The 13,554-nt window shown below is 48.4% G+C and overlaps 3 protein-coding genes across 3 annotated transcripts; 2 read left to right on the top strand and 1 right to left on the bottom strand.

The window, feature by feature from the left end:
• Positions 1-519: 519 nt before the first annotated feature.
• H6S33_002360 (uncharacterized protein) lies at positions 520-4,924 on the top strand (the record flags this gene model as incomplete). The annotated part of the gene is made up of 12 exons (XM_044833739.1): positions 520-726; positions 793-871; positions 1,242-1,662; positions 1,781-1,819; positions 1,959-2,356; positions 2,462-2,731; positions 2,816-2,892; positions 2,965-3,488; positions 3,547-4,108; positions 4,172-4,423; positions 4,554-4,833; positions 4,893-4,924. The coding sequence occupies 12 exons, from the start codon at positions 520-522 to the stop codon at positions 4,922-4,924; spliced, it is 3,141 nt and encodes a 1,046-aa protein (XP_044693503.1).
• Positions 4,925-5,666: 742 nt separating this feature from the next.
• Positions 5,667-6,872, bottom strand: H6S33_002359 (uncharacterized protein; the record flags this gene model as incomplete). The annotated part of the gene is made up of 1 exon (XM_044833738.1): positions 5,667-6,872. The coding sequence occupies one exon, from the start codon at positions 6,870-6,872 to the stop codon at positions 5,667-5,669; it is 1,206 nt and encodes a 401-aa protein (XP_044693502.1).
• A 3,076-nt stretch (positions 6,873-9,948) lies between these two features.
• On the top strand, positions 9,949-12,790 carry H6S33_002358 (uncharacterized protein; the record flags this gene model as incomplete). Its single annotated transcript, XM_044833737.1, has 7 exons — positions 9,949-10,446; positions 10,517-10,611; positions 11,059-11,333; positions 11,420-11,955; positions 12,041-12,100; positions 12,663-12,704; positions 12,770-12,790. 7 exons carry the CDS (start codon positions 9,949-9,951, stop codon positions 12,788-12,790), a joined length of 1,527 nt encoding a protein of 508 aa, XP_044693501.1.
• Positions 12,791-13,554: the final 764 nt, after the last annotated feature.

Here is a 13,554-nt window from a genome sequence, read left to right as displayed (position 1 = left end):
CAATAAGTCTACCAGAGGCTGTATCTTCATGTACGTCGCTATCGAAGTACACGTATCAAAGTAACATAACACATATCACAATCACCTAAATCCGCCAGTATATTTTCGGCTAATTCAAAAAATCTCAAACAATACGTATAGCTCTATATGTTAAATAACACTAAGAAAAGAAAGGACAACATCCAACCCTTCATAAAAACCTTTAGAATTTATATTGCATACTCGGTATATCTATATGCTAATAGGATAAGCGGGAATAAATGAATTGATATTTCGACAGTATACGTATACATTTCAAAACAGAGCGCAATATTATTTCCCAATACCTGTTGTACGCTCTTTATAGCCAGATATATAGCTTGTATCCACATCATCACATATGAGTATTTAATCAACATAAAGCATCTAGTCCCCCATAACGCTTGCTCAGTTTTGTTTCTCTCATCATCACCGCCCACCCCCGCGATATCTTCAATATCAACTCTACAGATCTAACCCATACCTAATCTCAGCTTAACCATGAGTGTCATTGGAGATTTATGCACGCTTCGCACGGATATTCACTCCTTGTTCGACAAGAGCGCAAACAGCGATGAAAATATCTACGCAAAGATTCTTGAGGATCTCCTCCAGGCTGGAGGTGATTTTGCAAAGAATTCCGCTCTTATCGTCGAGATTGTGAAGGAGAAGATCTCGGGGAAGCCCATGGATGACCGCACAATGATTGTTCGTATCCATTGTAATTGAGATATATATCTACGCTATGCATGCGCTTACGAAATTGTGAGCTAGATGGAAAGAATGATACAGCTTGTTGCTGGACTTCCGGAGAGCTCATTTGCCCGTAAGAAGGTGACGGAGGTGCTCGTAGGTCAGCTATGGAACTCACTGCAACATCCGCCAGTGTCCTATGTGGGTGAGCTCTATCAGAACCGTCAGCCGGATGGCTCCTACAATGTACCGTATCCCTCGTTCCATTTTCTCTTTAGTATCTATATATATATATATGCTGTTCCGTACTGACGATCGTGGCGGTGGTGGCTTATGCCAACAGAATACATTGCAACCAAATCTGGGTAAGGCTGGAACACCATACGCACGATCCCTACGCCCATGCGCAATCTCATCGGTGAAATCATGCGGGGCGAAACCAGATCCAGGATTGCTCTTTGATTGTTAGTCTTGACCTTTGTGCATATGTTTGAGCGTGGATTTGAGTGTATTTGGCTGACAAGAGACAGTGCTCATGTCTCGTGGGGATACCTACGATGAGAACCCTGGCGGCATTTCCAGCATGCTACTATACCACGCTTCAATCATCACCCACGACATCTTCCGTACCGACCGCAAAAACCAATCGATCAATGAAACCTCGAGCTACCTCGATCTATCCCCTCTCTATGGCTGTTCCCAGGCTGAACAGAACAAGGTTCGCAGTTTTCGGGATGGAGAGTTGAAGCCGGACACATTTAGTGACGCCAGACTGTTGGGGTTCCCACCTGGAGTGAGTATGATGTTGGTTATGTACTCCAGGTTCCACAATTATGCCGCAAGAATGTTGGCTGCCATCAACGATGGTGGGAGATTTACACCGCCGAGAAATTTGAGAGGAGCTGACGCCCTCAAGTGGAAAGACGAGAGGTTGTTTCAGGTGGCAAGATTGTAAGTATCATTTCTAAGTCGTTGGCTATGTGACGCCGTAAGAGGGCATGACTGAATATATTTTGTTCAATGAATTTTTCTCATGGATTTTGTCCCACTTACATGGCTTCTTTGGTAGGGTCACGAATGGGTTATACATCAATGTTAGTCTTCACGAGTAAGTACCTCACCACATGTTTCTCCCCCCCCCCCCAACCTTCTTCTCTCTCTATCACCTCACTCTTCGCAAAAGAGAAGAAGCGGTGAAGGCTTTCGTACGGAGAGAACCGGCGAGAGAGTCACTTATTGTTATATAGTTACCTTCGAGGGATCGCCAACGTAAACTCCACCGAATCCACTTGGACACTGGACCCACGTGTCGAGATCGACAGAGCCTTAGACGAAGAAGGGGTTCCACGAGGTGTGGGGAATCATGTTTCGTGTGAATTCAATCTTCTCTACCGCTTTCATTCCGCCATCTCCGATAGAGATGCCAAATGGACTCTAGACTTTTACCATCAGATCTTGGGAACGAATGAAGACCCTAAGCTGACATCATTACCAAAAATGCTCGAGGCGTTGGTAAAGTTTGAAGCTTCTATATCCGAAGATCCGTCAACAAGAGTGTTTGGAGGGTTGCTAAGGAAGCCGGATGGTACATTCAATGATGACGATCTGGTGAAGATATTGAAAGAGAGTATCGAAGATCCAGCTGGTATGCCTCTCCAAAACGCTCAGATTTGATCAACCCACAGATCATGTATAATCTCGTTCCCGGTCTGGCTGGCTGACCTGGCGGGGTGCGCGCTTGGTGTTGCAGGTCGTTTCGGGGCGAACCATGTCCCGGACATCATGAAACCTGTCGAGATTCTCGGGATCATGCAGGCCAGATCCTGGCAGGTGGCGCCCTTGAACGAGTTTAGAGACCTTTTCAAGCTTAAGCGGTACGAGACTTTCGAAGATATCAACCCTGACCCGTATGTCGCCACTACCTTGAAAAGGCTTTACGGTCATCCCGACAATGTCGAGCTCTATCCGGGCATGTTTCTGGAATCCTCGAAGCCGAGAATGGATCCAGGAATGGGACTATGTAAGATATTGAACATCTAATTTTCTGCATAGATCACTGAATACAGCCCGCTGATGGGGATGAATTAACTCTATCGATATGCAGGTGCACCATATACTGTTACAAGAGCAGTTTTCTCAGACGCCATTACTTTGGTGAGAGGTGACAGGTTCTTGACACTGGTGAGTTGAGTTTTTTCTCTACAAGTAGCACATCCTCCAAGAATATCATGTTAATGACCTGTACGGCATCAGGACTACACACCCTCCAATCTTACCAGCTGGGGAATCACCGAGGTTGCCCAAGATTCGAAAATTCTTGGGGGCCCTAAGATGTACCATTTGATTCTTAACGCTTTCCCCAATCACTTCAAATACAACAGCGTCTACGCTATGCAGCCTTTTTATACCCCCAGGGAGAGTCGTAAATTCTTCACAAAGTTCAGGAAGATGGATCTTTACTCCTTCGACCCACCTGCCACACAGCCAGCAATCATCCCCATTGTGAGCCACGCCGCGCTCAGAGAGGTTCTCGCAGACAAGAAGAACTTTCGCGTCCCATGGGGTGCCAAGATGGCCTCTCTAGAGAGCTATATGCTCGCCTCTGACAGTGATGCCAGCGCAGAACAGAGAGAGGTTGTTGGTAGGTTGCTGTATGGTGTAGATGGAGCGATGCAAAAGTTCGCAGCATATACGGAGGAAATAACACTGAAGTTGCTACGACGGGAATCGTATGAACTGGGTAGACATTCTGTGTACCAAGTTGATATTGTTAAACAGTAGGCCAACCAGTTCTGTTTAGAGTGATGGGAAAGATGGCTGACTCTTCCATCACAGCATTGCGAACTATGCTGCCCTCCACTTTGCGGCAAAGCTTTTCTATCTCCCCCTCCTTTTCCCGCTAGGTACATCCTATACGGAACCTGAACTTCTAAAGGTCCTCTGCGATCTGACAGCATACGTGTTTTCGGATGCCGACCCAACCAAGTCCTGGGCTCACCGACAGGCCTCACAAGCAGGGACCAAGAAACTTTGCTCGGAGATGGAGGATATTGTTCGCCGCCTGACACCGTTTACATCTGCGGCTGCCTGTCCCGTTACTGGAACAACGCCTACCCCCCCGAAATCACCCCCAAAGACATTAATTGGTGGTGCCATCCGCTTCGGCGCGGGCCGGATTGCACAGCGCGCTGAACAGGCAAGAGCGGTAGTGGGTGTGGCAGACGCTGTTGTTACTAGCATTCTGACTGGAGGCTCGAGAGGGGAGGACACTGGGCCTCTGGGCGACTATGGTATTACCTTTGCACGAAGGCTGCTCGGTGCTGGGAAAGCAGCGCGAGAGGTTGCGGAGATTCTCGTTGGAACAGCAGCTGCCTTTGTGGCTAATACTGCGACCGCTGTGAGTAGATAGATCATTGACCCCTGATGCCACTCACTAACAACAAAAAAACAATACCACCAGTTTACTCAACTCATCGACTTCTATCTTGAGGCAGAAAACTCTATTCATTGGTCCGAGATCCAGCGCTTGAGCTCCTTGAACACAGCCCTTGCGGACAAGACATTAACCCATTACGTTCTTGAGGGCATGCGTCTCTCGAACTCTTTGGGCATCTTCCGAGATGTGGAGCCTGTTGATGGTGTTTCAGCCACTATAACACAAAATAATAACACTATCACTGCGAAGAAGGGAGATCGCGTCTTTGTCAGCTTCGTGAGTGTCCCCATCCCTATACTCCCCCTTTCCTCACCTCTTCCCTTTTCCGGCCAGATATCTATGCACTTATCGTACCCACACAGCTCGAATTGTTGGCTCATCAGGCACTACTTAAATGTAATAATAGGTGGCTGCCTCCCGAGACCCCAGTGTCTTCCCCTCGCCTCTCGAGGTCCGCCTTGATCGCCCCCTCGATTCGTACATCACGTTCGGCGAAGGCCCACACCAATGCCTTGGAAAGGACCTCAACATCGTGCACAGTCTCACAATGCTGAAGGTGGTAGCTCGATTGAAGGGATTGCGTCGTACCCCCGGCGATGAGGGAAGATTGAAGTACATTAATAAGCCGGGCGGGATCAAGCTCTACATGACCCCCGACTGGAGCCAATTTACGCCGTACCCTACCAGTAAGCCTTTCAGACGTTACCTATACCTCTCAGATAATGGCTTGGCTAACATGATGCAGCGATGAAATTGATGTTTGATGGGCCACCTTGAGGAATATACAAGGGACTGGGATAGCGTCACGTTACAGGGCTTAGTTACTGAACTACTGTGTACTTTTGTTTACGTATCAATTCAATGGATTTCTTGTGTGTTAAGCTTCTCACACATAATCGATCATGACTTTCGGAGGTTCACGAGATCTGATAACTTGTCGCCAATTGGGACTACTCAACCCAGTGAGAATAAACTTGTATCGAATATCTAACTCCGAGTTGTTGGATATGTGGGAATGAGCATAAACCCAGAGGTGAGTAGTAGATGTTGAGGATTAGAAGCTATCGGATATGTCATGTTTTCATATGAATTATATCCCTTCGTGTGTTTCAATGGCCTAGCGCTGATAGGCCACCATTGTCCGCTATTGAGTGAGCTACGCCGGGAACCAAAAGTTTCCGACATAATCCGCCCCGTTGGGTCCGGGGGCAGGAAACCTCAACTTCAACCAACTCCAGCTAATAGTTCACAACCCCAGCCAATAGTTCACAACGCCAGTGGATAGTTCATGAAACTCATCAAATATTTCTTGAGTGAGTTTCTGTTAACCATGATTTTGGAATTGATCTAACTATTGTCTAGGAGTGCTAGATCCAGCCAACTGTTTGGATAAGGTACCTAGCAATACTGTCTCCTCCTAACCAGCCGGGATCAAAACGAAACGATTATTATTGTACGGCAGCAAACTCATGGAAAACATCCAACCATAACATCAAAAAACAATGCTCGGACATCTCGACTAGTAAGGAAACGTGTATACGCTATAATTGGGATCATTATCCCTCTTCCAGTTCTCATATCCTATATAAAAGTTCTCGAACCACCTCCGCGTTATCACTTGCAAAACTTCACTCTTCTTCATGGGACTTTCAGGGTGCATCCCACTTCCCAGCGAGTCCTCAAACAGCGGCTGTAGAACATATTGACAGAAATGGCAAAGCGCTTCGATCTGCTGAGGCAAAATAGGCTTGCGATCCTCACGAACAACGATGACACTTCCAGCCGGGCTCTGCCATTCCATTGGTGCCCATCCCCACTGGCTGCTGTTGGGGTCAGCAACTAGGTGCAGGAACGTCGCGGCCTGATTGGTTGCGTTGTATTCCTTCCTACTTGTGTTCTTCAGTGATGTTTCACCCGGCGGACACCTGCTGATCCTGATGGGGAGCTCGATGCGTTTCGATATACTTGATACTGGCGCTCTGAATACCGGATGGTCTATGGAGAGCTTGATAGGCTCAAATTTTGGTCTTCCACCGATATCCTGGTCGCTGCGACAGTTGATCCTGACACCAGTAAATTGTTCTTTGGGGCGAACGTTGGCCGCGGTCTTCTTGACCAGACTCATATCGCTCAAGTTGTGGTTAGGGTAGGAACAAAAGAAATCGACGACATCCCGGAAATCAACCGTGTCGATGTCTATGTAACACCGGGGATCAATACTGAGGCCCGGCAACTTCATTGCCAGCAAAGGTCCGCTCCATCCATGACCAGAGGTACCTCTGGTAACCGCGACGATACTTTGGTTCAACTTGGACCCATCGATCAAGAATGTGTCGCGGTAGTGAACCTGAAGCTGATTTTGGAGATCGCGTGAACGGAGATTATTCCCCGTAATCCGGGACGAGCGATCGATGCCACCGAACTTTTCGAATTCCGGATTCTCATACCCGGTGCCATCATCTTCGTCTACAATCCACTTAGTGGGGACCCAAACAAATCGGGGGGTATTCGAGTCATCGGGAAAGAGGATTCCGCGTTTGAAGGTCCCCCCCCCAGGTGGTTTGGAGAACTTTTGGAATTCGGCACAGAGGATTTTGTGGACCGGCCAGTCGGCTTTTTGGCAATCTTTCGAGCAATAGGCGCTGCAGGTGCAGCTCTTGCAGCGTTGCGATGTCTTGCTGCCGCACATTGTGCATTGCTGCTCTGATGTTTGTGTGGATTGCATTGTCGGTAGAACTATCAGGTTTGCTTCGTAGTACTAATATGATCAAATGAGTAGTACTATCTATAGGAATGGTGTACTTTCTCGTTAGCAGCTGCCACTAATGATGATATATATATATAGGTCGAACTCACAAGATGGCTAAGGAGTTTCCTATTCTTGGCGGATATTCTAATGCTCGCAAATAAATCAGGGGGATGGAGAGCTGAAGGAGACCGAGATTACCGGAATTTCTTATATAGTTCGAAATGTAGGAGGCCTGAATCCTGTTGTCGCCGAACCAGGCAAAGCAAACCGGAATGTCAGGTCTGATGCCATGGTGGCACCACTCCCACTCCACCAAGCCTCGCCTACACCCCTACTGATTGTGCATAGATTAGATAATGGAGAAGTCTAACGGTTTTGGTACGACGCCAAGGCTCGTTTAGGCCCGCAAAGCTTAGCTCAACGCCTTGCACGGTAGAGGTTGGAAAAACCACGAGGCTTGGCAAAGAATGCCATTGATCGGGCGTATCTAAAATTGGCCTGGTAATGGTAGTATTTTGATACCTACCCTGTGAACAGATACTCCTATGTGTTCTCAGCGACCAGGTTGGCTATGTTGGTTGTACATACATACAATCGCGGTATGTGAATTGTTACCTCCATACATGTATCTTCCGAACTGACTGGATCCGCTCGGTTCACTTTTGCACTTTTGTAGTCAAACAAAAACTTGCCAAGAAAAGAGACCGAGTGAGAGGATATATTTCAGCCGTTCGAAATGGATGGAGACGCGAAGGAAGAGCCGGGACGCATCCGAAGACACACAGCACTCGCAGGTGTAGTTGTTAAAGTAGGTCACCTGCAGACAGGAAGTAAATCGAGCTGTAGAGCTGGCGCGAGCGAGTGCCGTGGGGTAACAACGGCCGTAATCAAGACGCAGAGTCAAAGGTACCTGTAAAGGTCATTGTACAAGTAAAAGAACAAAGAACAGTAGATTCCCAGGGAAAAAGAGATTGTATTCTCCTACTTAAAAATAAAGTCGGATATTGGCCGAGCCACCTCTCATGATTGCGCCAACTACACAAGCTAGTCAGCAGAACATACATGTAGGCAGACAGGCAAGCATCAGCATAGGCCCAGTAGACTGCTCTAGATAGAACTGTCTATATGACTGCAAAGGCACAGCGCAGCGACGTGGACCAGTCGATCGAGCGCCCAAACCTATGCATGGCAGAGTACACAAATGAGTACTACGGTATGTATGTTTCCTGATACTTAAAATTTTTTGTTTGCCTAACTTTTACTGATGGAAACACATAAGATCATGATTCCTATATCCACAATTCAACAATGGACTACTGCACCCGTATGCTTTTGTAAGGAGATCTACCTGCCAATGGGGTACAGTATGAGGACAGCATACCTGATGGTAAAAAGACTCATTTTATTATTTATACCTCCCTTAAAGCCTATCTAGGAAAACGCATTCAGAAGGGAAATCAAAATCCCGTACTTTTATTGTTGTTAAAACCGCGGGAGGTGTCTTCTATCAGGGGACGGGGCGCAGCACACTTGGTTGCAGAATTCTCTGATGAAAATTTACCAGACATAACCGATAATGAACTAAGTCAAGAGGAAGATTCAGATTGGGAGTAATAATTTTTTATTTGTATTTAACTAAAGATATTTAATATGTCCACAATTGAATCACCGGCAGACTTTTTTTTTTTTTGTGTGGGCGGGTTGTTAGGTTATCGTTGTCTCGTTGCCACCGAAATCCTTAATTGCACTTTGGTAGTTATGAGCCGCTGTAGCCAAGTGATCAGGGTTGGCAGGGTTAGGGATGGCAGCCGATGTAGAGTATATGCGGTACATGTGGTACATGCAGTACTTTTAGAGTAGAGGAATCGGAGGGAGGGCTGCACACTGCACACTGCACACTGCACACTGCACACTGCGTGACATCGATCGATACATACATACTAGGGGTGCGCCACCTCGCGACCGCGAGGTCCCCTTCTCTCCCACCTATGTGTAGTATCTAGGCACCTCCAGTAATTAGTTGATTTTGTCTTAGCTGTCTCATGGTCTGTTTTCCCGGCCATGTCGCATAAATGCCTAAATCTTGCTCTGAAGATCTATTTCCGATTTTCAATGCCAGGTCCAGTGCCAGCTCTAATGCCTGCTCCGATGCGAGCTAAAATCAAGGTCAGCCCCAGTGTCAGCTTCGGTGTCAGCTCAAATATATGCCAGCTCTAACCGAGGCCGCCCGAATGCCATCTCTAATGCCCGCTCCAGTGTCAGCTCCATTAGATGCCGGTCCCAGTTGTAACGGGGGTCTCTTCTAAGAGAAATAGAATAGAGTAGAATAGAGACAGCCGTGCAAGATAGACAATCAGGTTGCAGATTATTCAAAGATACTATCGCTAGAACTCAATAATCTTTAAGGGCTCTGCTACCGATAAGAACTTGGTTTTTTCTTTCTGATGAAGACTGGAGAGAACAGGACTGAAGGGCGGGAATGAACCTGAGTACTTATACTCCGAAGGCTTCTATTCTCTGCTCCTAACTCCTTACTAAGTTCCGGTGGGCCTTCCCTCAGTACCGGAAACAATGCCACCGCTACCCCGCTTTCCTCTAAGCGTCAGCAGGTGTTTCCGATACCCAAGGCAACCACCCTTAGTCAAAGCCTTTGTAACACCTGCAGCCTTGATTGCCACACAACCGAGGACCTGCATGAATGAGCTGCCGCTCAGGTGTAAGCTTAATCATTGCTGTAGAGCTTTCGCTTATTGGAGACTTCCCTAGCATAGTCCCTGCCCTTCGGCGAACTTACAATGCTCAGAGGATCTAGAGGATCACCGGACAATCAGAGCTTCATTCTGGCCGGTCTTCTAGTCACTGGCGAGGCATAGACTCGTCAGTCATTGCTCCCATGAATAGATCCTCTTCCTAGCGCCCGGAATGTAGTTACTCTGACAGCTGGTAGCTAACCACACTGCCGGTACTTGCATATCACCGTGCAACTGGCTTCTAACAATAACTCTCAGCATGTAACCGGGCCCTGTGTGTACTCATACACCACACAGTTGAAATGGCTCCGTTACACCAGTGCCAGCTCAGATACATGCCAGCTCCAGTGCCCGCTTCTCTGCAAGCTCCAGTGCCCGCTTCTCTGCAAGCTCCAGTGCCCGCTTCGCTTCCAGCTCCAGTGCCAGCTCTGATACCCGCTCCGGTGGCAGCTCCAGTACCCGCTCCGGTGCCCGCTCTTGTGCCCACCCCTGTTCCCGCTCGTGTTCCTGCTCGTGTTCCCGCTCTTGAGTCCGCTCCGGTGACTGCTCGAATGACTACTCCAGCGTTCACCTCGATGCCAGCTCCTGTGCCAGCTCCAATGCCGGCTCCAATGCCCCTTCCGGTGCCCGCTCCACTATATGCCAGCTCCGATGCCAGCTCCATTGCCAGCTCCAGTACCGGCTCCAGTGCCAGCTCTGATATATTTCAGCTCCCTTCACCGTTCCTCCACCGCACTGGCACCTCCTCTCCCCCTCTTACTGGTCTTCCCTCTCCCTCTTCGTACCCCCCGCCAACTACTGTTCGTCTCACTCGCCTATTTTACTCACATTTGACTACTAAATAGCTATATTTATTATTTAATCATAAAGGGTTCCGTTGGTTGGGCTGGTCTCATGGGTAAGGTCAAGGTTAGGGTGTGGGCTTGGCAGGAAAATAGGCAGGGTACCGGCCCTGAGCAGGCAGGGTAACGCCCAAAAAAGGTAGGGTAATGCACAAAAAAGGTAGGGTAACGGCTCAGAGCAGGCAGGGTAACCGTACTAATCGGGTAGAGTAACCATCTCAAAATAGGCAGGGTAACTGAACAAAATCGGGCAGGGTAACTGCACCAAAGATATGAATTTGATGTGTCGTGCTTACTAAATATCCCTGTCACTATCAACCAATCAGATTGCAGCAATCTCAGAAGAATTATATTCCAGTACATATTAGAAGATATGCACGGTATAACATGCATGTATTGAGATCATGCATGTATATAACCCGCCCCACGGAACCCAGGGAGCTACATACATGCACGGTATAACATATACCTATTCTATCTCTCTTCCTTACTTTTGATCTTTCCCTCGCTTAAGTGCTATACTGCACTCTGATCTACCTCACATAATTACGTTACCCAAAACAATACCAGCGCCCACTCGCTCGCGTTCGAGATCTTTAACCTCCTCAAAGCACACTTTGGCCATCTCAGTAACCCCCCAGACGTAAATGTCGTACCCGTCGAGGACATTGTCCACTGCGTCTGGGAACCCCTCGTCGACTGCGCTGCCGAGCACTCAGAGACACAGAACAAGCTAGCCGAGTTTATCCCCTGCTTCCTGAGCGAGCTCACCAACAACGGCTACGAGGAGGCTGCCGCCCCGCAGATTGTGAACCTCATGTGGTTCATGATGGACGACGCTAGAGGTTTGTCCCCCCCCCCCCCCCACCACCCCCAAGCTGTAGAGTTCAAGATGCGTGATACTGACACCACCTCCACCAACCATATATAGGCGGCCCCTGCGAGCTCGACACTCCCTGCGACATGGCCGTGGAGGGACACATGTACTGCTTCCTAGCAGAGCCCAAGCCGTTCGACGGCACCCCCGCCCAGAAGCGCGCCTTCTGGGCAAGCTACTGCCGCTTCTGCGCGCTCCTCGAGAAGGCCGGGACCGTGGACCTCAGCAAGGTACTCACCCAGGTGTCCGAGGGCGTCCTCTGGGGCGAGTCGGGCCCGAGACACAACCCGGACGCGGGGATGCTTGCCTTTGAGCAGGTGTTTGCCGTCTGCGGCGAGCTGCTGTGGGAGAGGGGCGGCCAGTGGAACCCCGACGGGGACCACGAACACGGCCCGGCGTTGACAAAGCGCTGGAAGGAGTATGAGTGGACCGTCAGGAAGGTGATGAACGATGAGGGGAGGGATGCGGAGGTCAAGGCACCGGCAGGGAGGGTCCTGGAGATGATGAAGGCGGTCAGGTTGGCGAAGAGGAAGGAAGAGGAGGACCAAGTAGTAGGGGGTAGATGGAGAGGGTGTGAATTTGGTACAAAGGTTCGAGCTCACATTTATTATCCGCCGCTCCTTGTAGGCAGACATATTGTATCCTATTGATAATGACCATGTGCCTGTTGCGCAGTTCCTGGAGTTTAATATCACACTTTTGAGCACCTGTTCGAGTCACAGGAGACGTCTTGTCGTAAAGAGCCTGTATCTAGACAACTATCTGTAGAGTATGCGAAACGTCACTAGTATAAAGGCACCGCACCCATACCAACGCGCCAAACCATCTTTATCCACTTAGTGACAATTTCTCCCATACCTTTACCGCCAAATCTCAAGGGCCGCATGGGCATTTTTCCAAGCCATACCAAGCTCCTACTGAACGATCCTCAGATATGCAGCTTCCCCCGGCCTGGCCGGTATTTGGAAAAGGTCAACCACTCATATTTTCCCGACAGACTCATCTAGTTCTGGCGCTTGAGGGTTCAATTCATTACCGCGTCTTAACCCTCCCAACCCCCGACAATAAAAGTGTCAAGCTCTGGGTTGCGGATTAATCGATAACTGCAAGATACCAACACCCATTAGCATGAGGCGGGCCAGAATTTTCGCATAGCCAGCCCTAACCCCTAGCGGCTCTTGGCGGGGTAATGATCGGGTGGCATGTTTTACCTTCTTGGACCGTAATTCCTGAGCTTAGGTTCGAGTCAAAATCGTTACGCCTCCGGCAAGATCGGGCAGGAAACTAAGCTCAACAGAGCGGGTGTAAGGGAGTTTGGAATTCTGTAGACTTTGAAGAGGTTCGTTTAATCGATTGTTTCTGCAGGGTCAGGGTCAGGGTTAGGTGAACATTGACTGGGTTTAGGGGTTTCCTCAGCGTTCGTAGGATTTCATGATTACATGTAAGTACATGTAGTTGTCCCCACGCCGTTAGAGAGGTTTTGCAGCTGGAGTATGTAAACATTAAGACACCAAATTCAAATTCCTGTAAGAGGGAGGACACATGTATCCTTGTGGTCTTGGCGGCTACGAGTTTAAGGCTAAATATGTAATTACTTGTACCCGATAGGAAGTTGATCGCCAGAAGTCAGATTACCGCGGTTTGGCGTACATGTACCGGGTGTTCACCTTTAGTCTGAAGAACTCTGCTTCATTGGTTGAAAATGCAGGGATTTTATAGAGAGCAACCAATTATCATCAATCACACTGGCCTTAGCGCACCAAATTTGTATGGGGGGAAAAAAGTCTGAAGAACTTTCATATATATTCACTCAAAAATCTAAATATTTTGCTAAAAATACAAAAAAATAACTGCAGAATAGCGCTGGCTCCCAGCTTCCCCTAGACAATATTCTGAGCTCATAAGCCCTTGTGGGGAGTGTTTTCTGATGAAGCTGGGTGCAAACAGCACTCAAATTGCGGTCTCGGAGGTTGCGTTGCAAAAGATGGGGCGCAGCCTATTCAAGTACTTTTTCTGGCGCCAAGTATCACTTTCTGCAGCTTCAACCAATCATACGCCAAAAAAGGGTTCTTCAGACTAACCCATAACCCCCGTACATACATCGTACATGCAGCTTTGTGGCCCAGCACGAAGAGTGACTCAACGAACTACATCATATGTAGGTACATCGCTCCGCTATATAAATCAAC

This window comes from Morchella sextelata (assembly GCF_020137385.1).
Source record: "Morchella sextelata strain SCLS chromosome Unknown scls_12, whole genome shotgun sequence".
NCBI lineage: Eukaryota > Fungi > Ascomycota > Pezizomycetes > Pezizales > Morchellaceae > Morchella > Morchella sextelata.
The sequence above is the reverse complement of the archived record's forward strand: the minus strand, read 5'-3'. Positions and strand labels throughout refer to the sequence as shown.